The following is an 18,086-nucleotide window of genomic DNA, read 5'->3' as shown; positions in this document are numbered from 1 at the left end:
GCCGGGATCCTTGCTCGGAATTTATACAGCAATTCCTCCCGGGATTTCTCCTGTGATTATTTCAGGGATTCCTATCAAGCTTTCAGCTGAGATTCCCTCAGAATTCTACCAGATATGCCTCTCAGAATTCCTTCAGTAAATCCTCTCGGGATTCCTTTAGGGATTTCTACCGATAATGTTCTTCCCCCCAGCGTTATGTTTTTCAGACTTTCGTACGTAATTCTAAATTGCAATTGGTAGACCAAATAAAATTGAATTTTTGGGTGGTTGTAACATTGATAGTGCCCAGACTAGCACCATTAAACCCACATATTGTTCACGAATAAAAAAATCATGGAGTAGTGCAAACATAAGTGGAGAGGCAGTGTAGAGTATATCTGGTTGAAATTTTATATCAACACATGGAATGATGATGATCCTGGGCGTGTTAGTGGAATACCTGCAAGTACGAGACATTGAAGACGACCTTATAGTTGAAGTCGAAATACGTATCTGTCAAAGGATACAAATTAAAAGGAACAGTATTTAACACGATTTTCTTTTAAAAACATGCAACATTTCTGAAAAGTTTACGTATGGTGAGTACGTTAAGAGAGTTTGTGGGGTACTGAAGGAAAAACTCAATTACTTTATTAGAAATCAATATCTGTGTAAAATCTAACTTCTACAGTATTTTACCGTTTGGTTATGGTACACATTGTGAGCACTTTGATTTGTTACAAAAAAATAAATTAGAGAAATGTTGAACACTGCAGTCGAAACTACATGAAATTACAAGGACCATACATTGCATACTTTTAGGCGTTTATCGGGTTATTTTTCTGCCACAATTTAAAAGTTCTTTTTCTATTCTTTTTGAGTGGTTATCATCTCTCTCACTTGTTTAGGGCTGTATTGTATCTATACGGATCAGAATATAACGATAGCGTAGAAATTGTGCTGAAAAAGAGCTCGAGAAAATTATCAGATATTGAAGACCTACAATGAAGATTTTTTTTTGGAACTACACCATAGACTTCCATTTTTTTCGTCAAATAATGTTTATTTTATTGGAACTTGACCTTTGATAACAAATTTATTTGAAGATTTGAATTGTGAGACACCTTGGGGTTAAGTATGCAGAATCTATTGAGAAAAATGCAGCTTCCAAGAGCTGCCAAAACATCAGCGCCATGTATACCGTCAAATTGTATGAAAAACAGCCATTTTGTTCGGATTATGTTCAAAGAAATCAACAAATAATGAAAATGCCATCCAGCTTTTTACGCTGGCGTTCCATAAAGTTTAAATCACCCCTCTCTGACATATCATTACAAATGGTAAATTAATAAGAAACATAATTCAAAATTGTCAGCTGTAAACAACTGTGAAAATTTTTAATAGTCTAATCAACAACCTATATTTTTAGCCGACTCGGATCATAAAATCTGTCGTCTAGAATTGTCAAAATCGATTGCTTTATGGCTAGCGTAAAAAGCTGGATAAATATAAAATTGACAGCTAAATCATATTTCAATACAATATTTTAGGCTAAAACTAGCAGACTACTATGATTTGATAATTTTTGCCAGGTATTTTCATATCTGGATCACTGTTCGTTATTGCGGAAACACTCTAAGGTGAAGGTAAATAATGACTTCAGACACGTCCTTACCTGCCGTAATTCTGCAAAGTGACGTAATCGACATTCAAGTTTTCGACGTCTTTTGGAATATATCTAGTAATGAAAGTTTGGTAAATCTTCTAAAGAACGGTGTGTCTAAACACAGAGAACAGACATCCAGGCTAGAACAAATTTCATTTGGAAAGTTGTGTAAGGATTTGAATCTTTACTTGAGTAAGGTTGCAAACCAATACACGATGACAACACTAACGCCACCAAACACCATATTGCCACAGTCAGTGGTGAATTGAAACATTTCAAGTGGTGAATTAAATTAGTATGGGAAATTAACCGATTGCAGCGCCACGCTATTGCCACTTGTGTTGCCGATTTCAAATGGTCGTTAAATTCCTTACACAGTTTCGGAACTAGACTTGGATGTCTGTTCTCTGTGGTCTAAAGAACGGGGTTGGTGGTCTAGTGGCTACCGCTTCTGGTTCGTATGCAGAAGGTCATGGGTTCAATCCCTGGCCCGTCCTTTTCATCCTACTTTGTATCTTTCTATCCACTTTCTCTCGCTCTCTCTTCTCTACATATACAACTCCTGTATATTCATATGTTCATAGCCATCGCTAGAACCAGAAACGAATTGAAAAAAAAAGTCGTTTCCCTCCCTTCCAATTTCCACTTACAGCACAGTGTATATAACGCCTACAAGTTATGCAACCAAAGCGTGCTGTGCCGCTTGACCTTATTCACCTCATTCACCACACAATCTATCACCTTACGTACACTGGTACACTATAAATAAACCCCCTATCCATGGATCGCATCACCGACCCAACGGTGACTCCCAGATCTCCCATCCTTTCCGTCTAACAAATAGGGGAAGGTGGGGTAATATGCACCCCCTAAGCAAACGTGGCCCTATAGCTAAAATTAAGATGATTTTATGGGTGTCTTGCGTTTTGAAAGTTTGTTTACTTATTTTACTAAGAGACGCCAACTTTTGGTCCGCGTGATATCAATATTACCGAATCAAATTATCAATTTAAAAAAGTGTTACGTTTTGGGTGCTGAAAAACTGTTGGGGGCAAAACGCACCTTGAGGTGGGGCAATACGACCTCTGGCATTTTCCGCTTTAAATTCTAATGAAATACCAGGCGGCTCCATCTTAATATTTACGGCAGCAAATGGAAGGAGTAGGAGGCGGATGGTAGTTAATAAGTTGATTCCATATAATCAGCGCGCAATTGCTTAAATTGTGTGCGCTCCAAATTAGACAATCTTTCCAAATGTGGAAAATCATCGTTTTCCACGCTTTTCATTCGAATATTCTTTGCATTCTTGGGCTTGTCCGGCTCAGCTTTACGTCTAGTTTGCTTGTATTGAATGGAACTTCACTTATATAATGAAATAACGTGAGGGCGTTTTGCCCCGGGGGTGCGTATTACCCCAGGTTACCCTACCCCAGTCCGTGCGGGTTGTGGGGACGCAGAGTGCTCTCGGTCTCTAGTAGCAACAACCAGTACACTCTAACATTCCTTTCCCTTCCCAGCTGACTATCAGGACTTGGCCGGCGCCATTATTGATCAAATATGCATGAGCTGCTAAAATTGCACTTTGAGAATAAGTGGAATGTCCCAGCCCCTTATTCAGTTGGATCTCAGTGCAACTGGTACCAGTTCAGATCAATCACGGAGGAGCAACCATTGACATGTATAGTCAGAATTGATCGATCGATCGATCGTTTAAAGAACGGTGTAAGTTCTAGTCGTAATTTAGCATCTATGGAAGAATAGTTTGAGATTGACCAAGTGTGGTCAGCATAATTACCAAAAATGTATTGAAATTGCCAATGTCGCTTACATCACTTTGCAGAATTACGGCAGTTACGGTCATCCAGATAGGGAAGGAATGTTAGTATGACGTGCGTTGCTACAAGAGTGCTCGGATAGGTAGAGTAAGTTTGATAATCCAGTATACTGAATTTCCAAACTGATTATACTTGAAGTCGCGTGCATGTTGGTTCAACTACATATCGTTAAATTGGTTTTAATTAGACACTTGATTGCAATATCTCGATTCTAAGAAAACTTTGCCTCAAGCCTAACCGTTTAATGACTCAATATTACTCAAATTAATTTATGTACAAACTATAATAATCGTTAAATGAGTACCATTTAACCAATTAAATAAACGGAGAATTATGAATTGAGCAACATCATCTGTCGGAACACTCTTCCATACCAAAAGGCGGCGCAATGATTAAGTCTACCCTGAGGGCAACCCGATCAGTGTCGTCAACCACAATTTGCTACTGCTACAGATTGGTCAATACTCAGGTACAAATTACCCCGGTAATCATCTGGAGTAGGTCCCATTGCCGACCGGAGCGGCAGCCTAGAGATACCACTGCATTCCTCAAAATCAATACCTTAATTGTCAATCACCGACGACGCGTTGCAATTTAAATATTGATCCTAATACCCGCGCTGAGTGCTTCTGTTTTGCCACCCGACCCAGGAGCGATCGCAATCGCAATCGCCCGATCACGCATAATGACTTCGACGGAACGGTGATGATGGTGGGTGGCACAGTTTTCTACATCTCGTGATGCTTGGCAGTGCAATGGAGGACGCCCGCAGCAGCCGACGATGGCATGCAGATCACTTTAATTGCCCCGAAGCGGCGTGGCGGTGAGTGCCCTCCTCGGTGGGATTAGATAAGCTCTTGAAGCGCTGCATAATGGACGGCTTGCGCGAGTGTTTTAATTGTAAAATTAGATTATTTGCTTCGAGCGCGGAATGCAGTTTTATGATGGAATGATTGATTTTGCTTTTGGTGAATTTCTTCCAACAACAGTGGCGATGCTAACGCGATAGATTTATGTAGTTAGTTAGTTAGTATTTATTTTTAACCAAAATTTAGAAAGAGGGAAATACCCCTTTGAGTGATTTCTTTAGATTTATGTAGCTGTAGAGTGACTCAAGTATGTAGCATCAATGTCAATATTGGAACAGCGATCATCTGCCAGATGCACATAAATTCCCGTACCAAACGAGTCAAAAGGAAAACATGATGCCACTATCTTATAAATGCACTCTAGATGGATACTTAAGCAGCGGTGAGCTCGTTCTACGTTATTATATGATTTAAAAGGAAATGGAATGATATCATGCAGAATTTAAAATACAACGCATATGTAAAGTGATTGAAAGCCATAGTATCAACTAGCAACTATTGTGTGTATTTGTTCTTATGCGGCGCATTTTTTTTAATTCGTTCACAGCAGAGTCGGCAATTTCGTCCCCTCAAAAGAGATGAATAGATATAATGTGCAAACGAGGAAGAAAGCAGAGCGTCATAATCGTAACGACGTACTGACTGCGAAGTGAAGTAATTATACCTGTACACGATTGTACAAACGACGCGAATGATGTAGTTATGTATGTACGTAAATATATGTAAGACTAGAGCATAAATCGTGCAGTCGCTACAGAGAAGAAAATAAAGCTATTAATCTACTGAGACGTATTGAAAATACTGACGCATATGAGAAAAAAGTGGGTGCGTCGTCGATTATTCATAATGCTTCTTTTTGTGGGGTGGCCTCGTTCATCAATTTGTGGCTTTTGTTCCTATAAAATATTTAGCATTAGACTACACGTTTTGGGTATAGATCATCAAGTCGATCAAACCCAAGTCAGCCCAACCCAATTTGAGTGCGTCTCAGCAAGAACCGCGAAACAGGGCAGGGCATTTACATTTTTCATCCCTAACAAACGCTTTCGGAGCTGAAACCATTTATCGTTGAGCTGTCCTGCCAGGGAAGCCAAAAAGCTATCCTCACAAAGCAGCTTTTTTATAACATTTTCACATTCCGTATTTTAAAAGAAAAAAAAATGCATCAACAATTGAGTCAACAAAACGCTACAGCCATCAGCAGCTTGCTTTTTACTATTGCCAAATTATTTGACATTATCTTCGATAATGCCATAATCGCCATACTTGCGCTTTTGCAGGCATATACCATGTGGATACCATAGTTCAGCTTGTCATCGATCAAAGCCTCAAATTTAAAAGACACTACACACCGTCCAATGCCCACAGAAGTTTCTTCAGCAACTAGTCCAGGAGTTTCCTCAGAGATTCCTCCAGAAGATCCTTCAGAAATTCCTCTAGAATTTCAAGAAGGGATTTCTCCTGACATTTTGTAGAGATCACTCAAGGAGATCCTTCAAAGATCACTCCGGGAGTTTCATCAAGGGTTCCTACAGGAATTCCTTCTAGCCTCCCTTCTGGAATATCCTGAAATTCTTTCGGGGATTCTACTTAAAATAAATTCGGGATGCCTCGTGGAAGCTTGGAGGATGCCTCCAGGTGTTTATTAGAAATTCCTTCAGAAGTTTCTATTTCTATAGAAGTTAACTCAGGTATCTTTCCAGAAGTCCCTTCAGAGATTTTTTCAGGATCATTCATAAATGTCTCCAGGAGATCCATCAAGAATTCCGTAAGAAGTTTCTTCGGAAATTCTTGCAGGAGCTCTTTAGAAATTAGTCTAGGAGTTCCATCAGAGATTTCTCCAGGGGCTTCAGGGATTCTTGCAGATGTTTCTTCAGAGCTTAATCCTGAATTTCTTCAGGAATTCCTACGGAAGTTCCTTCAGAAATTTCTCCAGGAGTTCCTTCAGAGAATTTTATTTGATGGTCCAAGTATTCCTCCAGAAGAAGTCTGGGATTCCCCCAGAAGTTTATTCAGTGGTTCCTATATAATAGTTCCTTCTAAGATTACTCGAGTATCCTTAGTGGATTTCTCGTGCAGTTCCTTTAGGGATTCTTCCAGGAGTTCTTCCATGGATTGCTCCTGGGGTTCTTTCAGATTGTAGATTGAGATTTTTCCAGGAGGACTCATGAATGCCTCCAGGAGTTACATCAGTGATTTCAACAGAAGCTCATTCAGTAATTCCTACAGGAGTTCCTTTCGGAAATCTTGTATGAGTTCCTTCAATAATTTCCTTAGGATTAAAATTAGGCATACCTTTAGGATATTCTTGAAGGATACTTCATTAAGTTTCTACAATATATCCTCCAGGATTTTCTTCTGGAATTCCTCCAGAGATTTTCTAGGGGAAACCACCTGCAAATCCTTCCCCCTACCCGGAAAGATTACCTTTAAAAGATTCCGCTGAAAATCCTTCGAGAATTCCTTCCGGAATTCTTTCGAGAGTTCCTCCTGAAATATCTTCGGAGATTCATCTTAGAATTCTATCGGGAAATTCGCCTAAAATTCTCTCGAGGTTTCCTCTTGAAATTCCGTCGGGGATTCTTCCTAGATTTTCTTTCGGTGTTTCCTCCTAAACTTCCTTTGAGAATTCTTTCTGAAATTCTTTCGGGGATTTCTCCTGATATTCTGTCATGAGTTTCTCCTGAAATTCCTTCGGGATTTCCGACGGATTATCAGTCGTGGATTCAACCTGTAATTGCTTTGGTGAATCCTCTTGGAATACCTTCGGTGATTCCTCTTGGAATAACTTCGGCGATTCCTAATGGAATTCCTCCGAGGATTTGTCCTGGACTACCTTTGGGGATTCTTCCTTAAATATTTTCGGGTATTCCTTCTGGAATTCCTTTGGAGAGTTCTGGTGGAATTTCTTTGTGGATTATTGCTGGAATTCCTTTGGAATTCGCGCTGGAATTCTTTCGGGATTTCCTCTAGAAATTACTGCGAGGATTCCTACTGAAATTCCACCGGGGATTCCTCCTAAAATTTACATCCAGGGGTTCCTTAGGGGCTGTTCATAAACCAAAATTAGACTAAAATTAGACTAAAAGTAGACCAAAATTAGACCATCACAGACCACCCCCATCCCCCCTCGTAGACTTTCGTCCATAAAAAAATTATGTATGGAGCGTAAACTTTGGCCAGATCTCCCCCCTCCCCACAAAAAGTCTACGTGGTTTATGAACGGCCCCTTATGGAATTTCTTCGTCGATTACTCTAGAATTTTTTTCAATGATTCCGCCTAGGAATCCTTTGAGGAATTCCTTTGAAAATTTTTTCTGGAATTTCTTTGGGGATTCCTCCTGGGCGTTCTTCATGGATTACTTCTGAAATTCTTTCGGGGATTCCTCTTGATATTCCGTCGTGAATTCCTCCGGGTATACCTTCAGGGTATCCTCTTAGAGGCCTTCGGGTATTCCTCCTAAAATTTCTACGGGAACTCCTCCTAGAATTACTTTTGAGTTTCCTCTTGGAATTACTGTGAAGATTCCTCTTTATTTTTTTCGGAGATTCCTCCTGGAATTCCTTAAGTTCTTCATGGAATTCCTTCGGGGTTTCCTTTTTGAATTTATCACCAAGTATTATTCTCCCAAAATTCCTTCGGAAATTCCTCCTACAATTCGGGGATTCTTCCTAGAGTTTCCTTGGGGATTCCTTTTTGAATTTCTTCGGGGATTCCTTATTACTTCCTATGGGGCTTCCTCTTGAAATTCCTTCGAGTATTCCTCGCGGAATACTTTCGGTGATTCCTCATAAGATTTCTGCAACAATTTCTCTTGTAATTTCTTCGAAGATTCCTCCTAGGCTTCCTTCGAAGGTTCCTCTTAGAATTCCTTCAGGCAAGGGCAGCTTTTCGGTCGGCGGGGGGTGTGGGGTATGGGGAGGGGGGGGGGGGGTTGAAAGCACCCTTAGCAAATATGTACCTACTAGCTCTTATAACTAAACGCAACACGATGAAATTGATCACAATAACATTATATTCTGGAGTCACAGTCCTGAAGAAATCCTCGAACGAATTTCTAAAGAAATCCCTGGAAAAATCCCTGAAGAAATTCCTGGAGGAATCTCTGCAAGAATCCAAGGAGAAACCCCTGGAAGTATGCCTGGGAAATATCCTTGAAGAACGCCTAGCAGAATTCGTGGTGGAATTCTTGGAGGATTCCCTGAAGTGATTCCTGGTGAAATCTTGGGAGGAATTCCTGTAGGAGTCTCTGGAAAAAATCCTTGGAGGAATTCCTTGAAGAATTCCTGGATAAATCTCTGCAGGAATTCTTGAAAAAACCCCGGATTCATTACTGGAAGAATCTCTGAATGAATGCCTGGAGGAAGTCCCGAAGAAATGCATTAAGAAACCTCCGGAGGATTACTTAAAAGAATCTCTGAAAAAAATCTTGTAGGAATTCTTTGAGGATATTCTAGAAAAATGTCTGTAAGAATTTCTAAAGCAATCTCCGGAGGAATTCCTGGTGAAATCTCTCGAGGAATTTCTAGCGGAATTTCAGGAGGAATCGCTTAAGGAATTTGTAGAGGAATATCAGAAATATTTCCTGAAGAAATTGCTGATGGAATTCGTGGACAAATTTGGAAGGAATCCTTAGAAGAGTTTCTGTAGAAACTCGAGAAGGAATTCCGGAAGCAATTTCAAGAGGAACTACTAAGGGAATCTCCAAACAGTTTCTTGAGGAAGTACTGAATCAATTCCTGGAAGAGTTCCTTAAAAATACAATGAGGAATTCCTGGAGGAACCCTAAAAAGAGTTCCTGGGAGAATCTTTGGAGGATTTTTTAAAATAAGTTGTCCCAGAAAGAATCACAGAAGGAACTCCCGAGTAAAGCCCTGCAGAAGTTCTTGGAGGATTCCCTGGAAGACCTTAACGGATGAATCTCTAGCAATACTCCTGGAGGAATCTCTAGAAATCTTGAAGGAATCTCTAAAGCCATTTCTGAATTAATCTCTGGATGAATTTTTAGGGGAATCCCAGCAGCTATTCCCAGTGAAATCCCTGGAATAATTCCTGGAGTACCGTCGTGCGGGGTGTCACTGGGCCGAAGCGGGATGACATTTGGCCACTATTACGCACGTTTAGAATACGATGGGAATGCATATTGTGTACTTATCTATCAGGATACATGATTCTAAGATACTTTGCATCCACCGTCGGTTTCTCTGACTTGACATTCAATCCGTGGGATCGACGGACCAATGTTACCCCGAACGACAGTAATCTCTGAAGAAATTCCTAAAGGAATCCCAGGTATCAATCCTAAAGAAATTGCAGATGGAATCCTTCCTGCAAGGAGCTCCTTAAGGAATTATTAAAAGTGTTCCTGGGGCAATCCTTGGAAGATTTTTTTTTAAATAATCCCTGGAGTTGCTCCTGGAAGAAACACAGAGAATATTCCCGGGTGAATTCCTGGAGGAATTCTTGAAGGAAAACCTGCAGGAATCTCGGAAGCAATCCCATGAGGAATTCCTTAGGAAATCCCAGGAAAGCTTTCTTAACAAATTCCTGGACGAATGTCTGTAGGAAAAAATATGAAAGGAAGGAAGCTATGGAAAAATTCTTGAAGGAATTCGTCGTTGCATCCTTGCAAAGGTATCTGTAAAAAATACAGCAGTTACTGCTGAGATTAGCTCAGAATTTTCTTCATGCACACTAAGATTTTGATTTTCCAGCTCAGTAAAATTTTCGCTGAGTTCTGCAATTTTTTCATCTTTTTACTGAGTTTTCAACAGCAGATTTATCTCGGTACACTCGGTTATCAATATTTACCGTTCATCAGTAACGATATTTACCGTTCATCTGTAATTTTTGACAGTTCATTTGCAGAACTCGTTAACTCATTTACAGAGTATTCAGCAAAAAAGATAACCGAGCGTACCGAGTTAAATCTGCTGTTGAGAACTCAGTAAAAAGATGGGAGAAATACCGAGCTGATCTTAGTGTGTGGATTCCTCCAGGAGTTTCTTTTAAGGTTCCTCCTGGAATTCCTTCTGAGTTTTCTCCCCGAAATCATTCGGAGATAGCGATCTTATTATCAAATTTGATAGTTTTGAAAGTCCTGAGAGAACAAAACAAAAACTTATCAAAATCGACTTTTTATTGCCTTCTTTTGCAATGGAGTAATGCAACATGTACTACACTAAGGATACGGGTAATGTCACAATAGGTCTAATCACTGGTTGCAGGAATGGATCCAAACAGGAATAAAAAGAGCGATTTTGGAGGAGAAGAACGCAGCGCCAGCGGTGATGCTTCAGCAAGGTACCCGACGACGGAAGCGGAAACCACAGACCCATCAATTTAGGGAGAAGAAACGCCACCTGGAAGAAGCGGATTGCGAGGAAATTTGAACTGCTGTGCCGTTCCCAAGAAACAGCTTTTCTTCAACGCGTGTGTGGCGACAAAGATTGATAGCCACGAACTTGTTGCACTCTACGACGAGTTACAAAGATTGAGTTCACAAGATCTATCCGGATGGTGCAAAGCGGCACAGATCACACTGACCAAGGTACGCTGACAAGGTGAAAAGTGATTTGGCACGTTTAGGACGTTTTCGAAAGCGGAGAGAAGCAGCAGTCAAAGGTTTTCTTTGCCATGATGGTGTGTACACAATTATCATCATAATCATTATCATCATCATTGAAACTAACACAAATGTTGCTTCAAACAAACTTAGCACTATTCTTGATAGCAGTTTTATTAGTGTATGCTTCAAGCTGAAAGAGATTTATCCATTTCAGTTATGTTCGATAGCGATAACATTAATGTTACTTACATTTAATAGTGCATTATTATGCTAAGTTGCGGTACAAATAATCCAATTGTTACCGAAAATGTATCTGTTGGAAATAATAGTTTAAAATAATAGTTTTGGCACTATTACTCGTATCCTAAATAGCTTACCATAGTATAATAGTTTTAATTTTTAATTTGAAGAATATATGTGAATTTTAGATCACAAATTTAACCTGAAGAAGATCTCATTAGTTTACGAGTAAAGCAATAATCTTTGAGAAACTAACCTACCAATTCAAAGTTAGAGTAATCTATCAATTTAAGATACTTTAAGAGCATCAAATAGTGAGACCTTAATCTGAAATTCAATAGAGGACTGTTAGGCACTAAATTATTTATAACAATCACGAATATCTCACTTTTAATCATAAATTTAAGCAAAATTGAGTTCATCGATTAACACGTTCATGCATCGCACACATTGGATCAAAACATTGCCATCGATAGATCAAGGGTTTCTTACAGTCGTGTTGAAATCTATCTGTCAAGTCCGGTGGCGCGCCTAGCGTTGATGGAGGGAATCTTCAGATGTCGAAGGCCGGGTTGCCGGTGCTGCGGTCGTGGCAACATCCCCCTCCCCGTGAGGATGTATGGGCCCAGTAGCCTCACTGCGTCCTGCTACGTCCAGCACAGCTAATTTTGAAACAGGCCGCCGGAATAGTCCACCAGGTGTCTGAATCATCGCCTGCCTAACTCTGCCATCTCTGCCTGTAGCCACCTCTACAACACGTCCGCGTACCCAGCCATTCCTTCTGGTATCATCGATTACAACGACCAGATCTCCAATTTCGAGGGGCTTCACTTCTCCAAACCACTTTGTACGCTTAGTAAGTGTAGGCAGGTATTCCAGGATCCATCTTTTCCAGAAATGGTTAGTCCGTCGTTGAATCAGGTCCCAGGATGCGTAGATGTCGCTCACGTAGTCCTTTTTCGCCATAAATGGTTGTGTAGCTCCGCCTGAACATCCCATAATGAAATGGTTGGGCGTTAATGCTTCTTGTTCAGCCGACTGCAACGGTAGGTAGGTAAGGGGCCGGGTGTTAACGATTGCTTCAGCCTCCGCTAATACCGTCAGCAATCCCTCGTCGTTGAGTTTCTCATCTTGCGGAAGACTGGTCATGGCTGTTTTGATGGAACGAACCATTCGCTCCCATGACCCACCCATGTGAGGGCACGATGGCGGAATGAAGAACCACTTCGTCTCCGTGCTGATAAAGGTCGTAGCTGCTTCCCGTTCGATTTGGTGGATTTGATCTCTCAGCACACGATTCGCTCCGGTGAAGTTCCGTCCATTATCTGAATATATTTCCTTTGGTGCTCCTCTGCGACAAACAAAGCGGCGTAGACAGGCAATACAAGACTTCGTCGAAAGGTCATATGCAACCTCCACATGCACAGCGCGGATTGTGAGGCACGTGATCAAGCACACCCAGCGTTTAGATACGGATCGATTCACTTTCACCAGGATTGGTCCGAAATAATCGACTCCGATGTATGTGAACGGGCGGACACCAGGTGATAAACGTGCTTCCGGAAGAGGGCTCATTCTTGGCGTCGATGGCTTGGCCTTATATACTCTGCACCATTGACATCTCTTCTCGAGTCCTTTAACGACGGTGCGCAGATGAGCAACATAATATCGCTGTCGTATTTCGTTCACCACCGTCTCAGAATTCCCGTGCCGGAACTTCCGATGGTAATCGTTCACGATTAGACTGGTAACCGAATGCTTCCTAGGTAATATAATTGGAAACTTTAGGTCTTCTGCTACTCCTTGGGCTGCTGTAATGCGGCTATCGATGCGAAGAATCCCATTTTCGTCAAGCATAGGTGTGAGACTCCAAAGTGGACTTGACTTATCCAGAACTAGTTGTTTGTCCACCGGTAGAGTCCGATTTTTCAAGAGAATCGCAATCTCATCCGGATATGCTTCTGATTGTACCAATTTCCACAGCAGAATCTCGGCCACCTTCAATTCTTCATGTGTTAAAAGGTGATCAATTCTTTTTCCCGAAGTGTTCCGTTTACGAGGAGTTCCAAAACGGATCACATACGCTATTGAGCGCAGCAGTCGGTTCCAGTTGGAAAATCGGCTGTAGTCTATGGGCGAGTGTAGAACGTAGGTCTCTTGATGTAGATAGCACGCCCTCAACTCTTCATCAGTAGTTACAATTGATCTTTTCGATTTGGGCCACTCATTCTCCGGCAGTTGCAGATATGCTGGGCCATTGAACCAGCGGCTTGACGTTTCAAGAGACAGCCCGTTTGTCCATTTAGTGGCCTCGTCTGAAACGTTCATCTTGCTGGGAACATGTCTCCAATCGTTCACATTGGTCGACGACAGTATTTCACCAACGCGACAGGCTACAAACGGACGGTACTTCCGATGTTCCGAGCGGATCCAAGCTAGGGTAACTTCAGAGTCGGACCAGTAGATCGCTCGATTGATTTTGAGAGAATGGTTGTCGCGCACGAAGGAGTATAATCTAACCCCCAGGACAGCCGCCATCAACTCCAACCGTGGTACGGAGATGTACCTTAGTGGGGCCACCTTTGTTTTCGCCGACACTAAAGCGCATGTTCCTGTTCCATTTTGGTGGACAATACGGAAGTAAACTACAGCTGCGTATGCAACTTCACTTGCGTCGACAAAAACGTGTGCTTCCAAAGAACGGTACAGGTCCACACTCGCATTCTGGAAGTAGCACCTAGGTATTCTTATAGTGCTCACGTCGTCCAACAAGCCAATCCATTTAGTCCATTCTTCGTAGATGTTTTCGTCGATACACTCATCCCATTTGATGCCGCTACGCCAGATACTCTGCATTATTATCTTTCCGTGTACTAGGACGCACGCCAGTAGGCCTAACGGGTCAAACAGACTCATGATACATTTGAGTACCTGGCGTTTAGTCGGTTTCGTTCCCGTTTCAATCAGTGTCGCCATTTCGTCCTTGAAGACTGTAGAGAAGCATAGTACGTCCTCTCTTGTGCTCCACAGCATTCCCAGCACACGCTCCGTTTTCGACTGCAACAAATCTATCGTTTCCTGCTTCGGAGCTTCTCCCAAGTGATCCAGTACTGCCTTTTGGTTAGACGACCAATTTCGGATCTCGAAGCCTCCTTGTGCATGGATCCATTTCACCTCGCCAGAAACCGTCTTCGCCTCGTCGATTGTCTCAAACCTGTCGAGATAATCGTCGACGTAATGCCGTTTGATTATGGCATCAGCAGCTCTCGGGAACTCGTCGGCAAACTTCTGTGCATTTCGGTTCTTAACGAATTGAGCTGACGTTGGAGAACTGGCTGCTCCGAAGGTTAACACGTCCATTATATAGACGTCTGGCTTTTGTAACGGGTTGCTGCGGAACAGGAAGCTTTGAGAAGGTCGGTCACGTTCGATAACTCTCGTCTGGTGGAACATCTCTTTGATGTCTCCACTGACGGCGACTGGATATTGACGGAAAAGAAACTGCACCGATACCAACGATACGAGAAGGTCCGGGCCGGGTAGCAGAAGGGAGTTCAACGAGATCCCGTCTACTTTTGCCGCTGCGTCCCAGATTAATCGCACCTTCCCCGGTTTTTTGGGGTTGTAGACTGCTCCTAACGGAAGATACCAGATCCGCCTGGGATCTGCCTCGGCAAGCTCGTCTTCTGTTGCTAGGTGTGCAAAGCCCTTTTCTTGGTATTCCTGCACTTGACGGTGGATGTTCTCCTTTAGAAGTGGGTCTTTATCCATGCGCCTCTCGAGGCACTGCAGACGGCGTAACGCCATCGGAAAGCTGTCAGGAAACTCCACGATGTCTGTCTTCCACACAAGCCCGGTTTCAAAACGGTTTCCTATCCTGCGTGTCGTCGCTTCCATGATCTTCCGTGCTCGCGTTTCGGCATCGGACTCCAGGATATCCTGATGGCGTACTCCACAGTCTTCAGCATTGAAGTATTCTTTAACTAGTTGCTCCAGCTTCTCTTCGGCTTCACATTCACACACGTGGTAGCTGAACTCCGCGTTGTTTTCAACCTCGTCCAGACTGCCGTATACGCACCATCCCAAACGCGTTTTGGTCGCTATGACACCGCTTCGTCCTTGTTTGACTTTCAGCGGTACTGCAAACTGCAAATTTCGAAGGCCTACAAGAAGCTTAGGAGTAGCGTTCTCGTAGTTATGGATTGGAAGCCCTTTCAGATGAGGGTGGTCCTTTTGAAGTTCATCGAAGCGGAGCGTTTGAGTTGGTAGGTTCAAACTTTCTACGGTGCGGACGTTCACTAGGTGGAGCCGATTCTTCTGATCAACTCCAGATACCTCCAATGATACTACCTGCGATTCTTCCTCGTTTCTTGTCATATTTGCCGTCCACTTGAGACAGAGCGGGACGTTTGGACCTTCAATCCCAAGTTCTTCAGCTAAGCTGCGCTCGACGAGCGTTGCGGAAGAGCCTTCGTCCAAAAAGGCAAACGCATTGACGGATTTTGTAGCCCCATGGATTTTTATGGGAATGATGCGGAACAGAATGGACTGCTCATGATGGTGGTGTGCATGATCTTCTGTCCTCCTGACTTCCGGCGTCTTCTTGGTGATTTCTTCGCTCTTCTGGTGTAGCAGTTGATGGTGACGGAATTGGCAACCGTCTATCCCACATCGACTTGAAATGCGGCACGTGCGTCGCCCGTGTAGATTAAGACAAGTTCTGCAAACCTTCAGCATCTGCACATTTTTCCATCGATCGTCCACTGCGAGTTTTTGGAACTTAGTGCAGTCTTTCATCCGATGACCAGCTTTTCCGCAGAATAGACAAACTTTATCCTGCTCCGTTTTGTCTTTCACTGCGTTACCCGATGTTGGTTGCTCAGCGTGTGCATGGACGAAACTTTTGTCTTTGCTCCGCGACTTGTCCTGCTGTCCGCCGGAAAAAATAACCACTTTGCTAACCGACTCAACTATTGTTGACATAAAATCGCTAAAATTCCGCAAACTTGCATCAGGGCGAAATGACAAATGCTGCGCCCACTGCAGTTTCACGTTGGCTGGTAGTTTTTCAACTAATTCTTGAAGCAGCGCCGGGTTCGCCAGGTGCGCTTGCTGGCCGGCTGCAACCAGATGTTGGGTCAGGTTTCTGACGGACATTCCGAAGTCAATTAGGGAGTCCAATCTCTCGGACTTGGGATTTGGCGTCTCGCGCACGGTTCGAATAAGCCTGTTGATAATAACCTCCGGGCGTCCATACAACGTTCGTAGTGTGTCCATCACATCCGGAACGGAGTCAGGTGATAGGAGATAGTATCGCACTGACTTCAAGGCGCTACCTTTCAGGCAGCGTTGCAGGCGGGCGAGATTCTCCACATTACTGAACCCACAAGCGGCCGTGGAGTTAGTGAAACTGCTAAAGAATATCGGCCATTCTTCTGGGTCACCTGAGAACTCGGGCAGATCGCGTGGCATCACCTGTCTTGCAGCGAGTTGTTCTTGGGATGGTCGACGTAGAACGGCGGTCGGTAATACAGCTGGGAAACTCGACGGTGCAGAATAGACCTGCGGCTGCGCAAGTGAGCTCGAATTGCCTGGAGCATCGTAGTAGTTGAACTGCGCCGAGTGCTGCTGTCTGAATGGATCCGATCCTGGAGGAAGAATGTTCGAGGGCGCGTGAAGCGTACGCGGCTGCTCGTATGAATCTGTTTCATGTGGAAGAAGATCCGATCGCGCTTGATGGGAACGCGGTTGCTCGTTTGAAATCAGATTGCTGGCAGAACGATTCGAGAATATTACCTGTCGCGATTGCTCTAATGGAGCTGCCATCGGAACTGATTTAGCTAGAGGAACAGTGTCTCTGCCGTGCTGATCTACAAGAGGATCTGTCTGCTTCTCAACTGGTTCTCGCGTCCTGTTCGTCTGCGTTATACATTGCGCTTTGGGAATCGCACCTTTACTCGTGCTTGGCACAGGTAGCTTGAGAGGAGTTGACTGGTTTCGCTGCTGTAGTTGAATCCGAAATCTCTGCAATTGTGCCTCCAGATCTTGAATCTGTGCAAGTGTCGGTTCTGGCTGTTGTTGGCACTGTGCCAGCTGCTGCTGCAGTCGTTGAAAACCTGATTGCACAGCTCGCTCGATCGTCACTTCATCGGTGGGCGTGGTAGCTTTCTGGAGGTCTGGCTGTCTCAAACAATGATATCCTCCTACAGCTCCTTGTTCCTCATCCGGTAGATTGTTGATCAGCGGCTGCATCGGCTGTGGAAGCTCAGTAAGCGCTGCTACATGCGAAGCTGGGACGACCGGTTGGTTGGTTGCGGGGGTATGCTGATCAATCCATGTGGATACCTGCTTCTCTCGAGACTCAATCTCGATCACGCGGCTTCTGACACTACGATTGTCTTCCTCTTCCGCTAACGTCTCTTCCAGATCGAATTTCTCCTGCGAGTGCTTCTTCTGAAGTTCCAACTGTTTCCTCTCCAATTCCAGCTGCTTTCTCTCTAGTTCTTGCTGCTCAGCCAGCCGTTTCATTTGGAGGATGGCTCTGCGACTCGACGTAGTGGATCGTACCGACTGTGGTACCGTGGGAACTGGAAGACATCTCCTGCAAGTCCACTCCTGATCTCTTACCGAATCGGTGACTCCGGCGCATGTGTAATGCCACCAGAGACTACATGTATCGCAGGCTACGATATTATCGGCCGAATCCGGGCGCTTACAGGCAACGCAACTGTATCCAGGTCGTGGTGGCGGGGTGGCTGTTTGGTGCTGGGCATCCATATCGTATTAAATCTTGAAGTTTGTTGCTTCAAACAAACTTAGCACTATTCTTGATAGCAGTTTTATTAGTGTATGCTTCAAGCTGAAAGAGATTTATCCATTTCAGTTATGTTCGATAGCGATAACATTAATGTTACTTACATTTAATAGT

At 43.4% G+C, this 18,086-nt stretch overlaps 2 protein-coding genes across 2 annotated transcripts; both read right to left on the bottom strand.

Annotated features, from left to right (window-relative positions):
• Positions 1-11,053: 11,053 nt before the first annotated feature.
• LOC134285556 (uncharacterized) lies at positions 11,054-14,202 on the bottom strand. The gene is made up of 2 exons (XM_062846578.1): positions 11,296-14,202; positions 11,054-11,231 (listed from the first exon to the last, which is right to left on the bottom strand). Exon 1 carries the CDS (start codon positions 14,189-14,191, stop codon positions 11,690-11,692), a length of 2,502 nt encoding a protein of 833 aa, XP_062702562.1. The 5' UTR covers positions 14,192-14,202; the 3' UTR covers positions 11,054-11,231; positions 11,296-11,689.
• A 24-nt stretch (positions 14,203-14,226) lies between these two features.
• LOC109402808 (uncharacterized) lies at positions 14,227-17,686 on the bottom strand. Its single transcript, XM_062855077.1, has 2 exons — positions 14,373-17,686; positions 14,227-14,272 (listed from the first exon to the last, which is right to left on the bottom strand). The coding sequence occupies exons 1-2, from the start codon at positions 17,684-17,686 to the stop codon at positions 14,227-14,229; spliced, it is 3,360 nt and encodes a 1,119-aa protein (XP_062711061.1).
• Positions 17,687-18,086: the final 400 nt, after the last annotated feature.

Source organism: Aedes albopictus, chromosome 1 (assembly GCF_035046485.1).
Source record: "Aedes albopictus strain Foshan chromosome 1, AalbF5, whole genome shotgun sequence".
NCBI lineage: Eukaryota > Metazoa > Arthropoda > Insecta > Diptera > Culicidae > Aedes > Aedes albopictus.
This window is presented reverse-complemented; position numbering and strand designations above follow the sequence as displayed.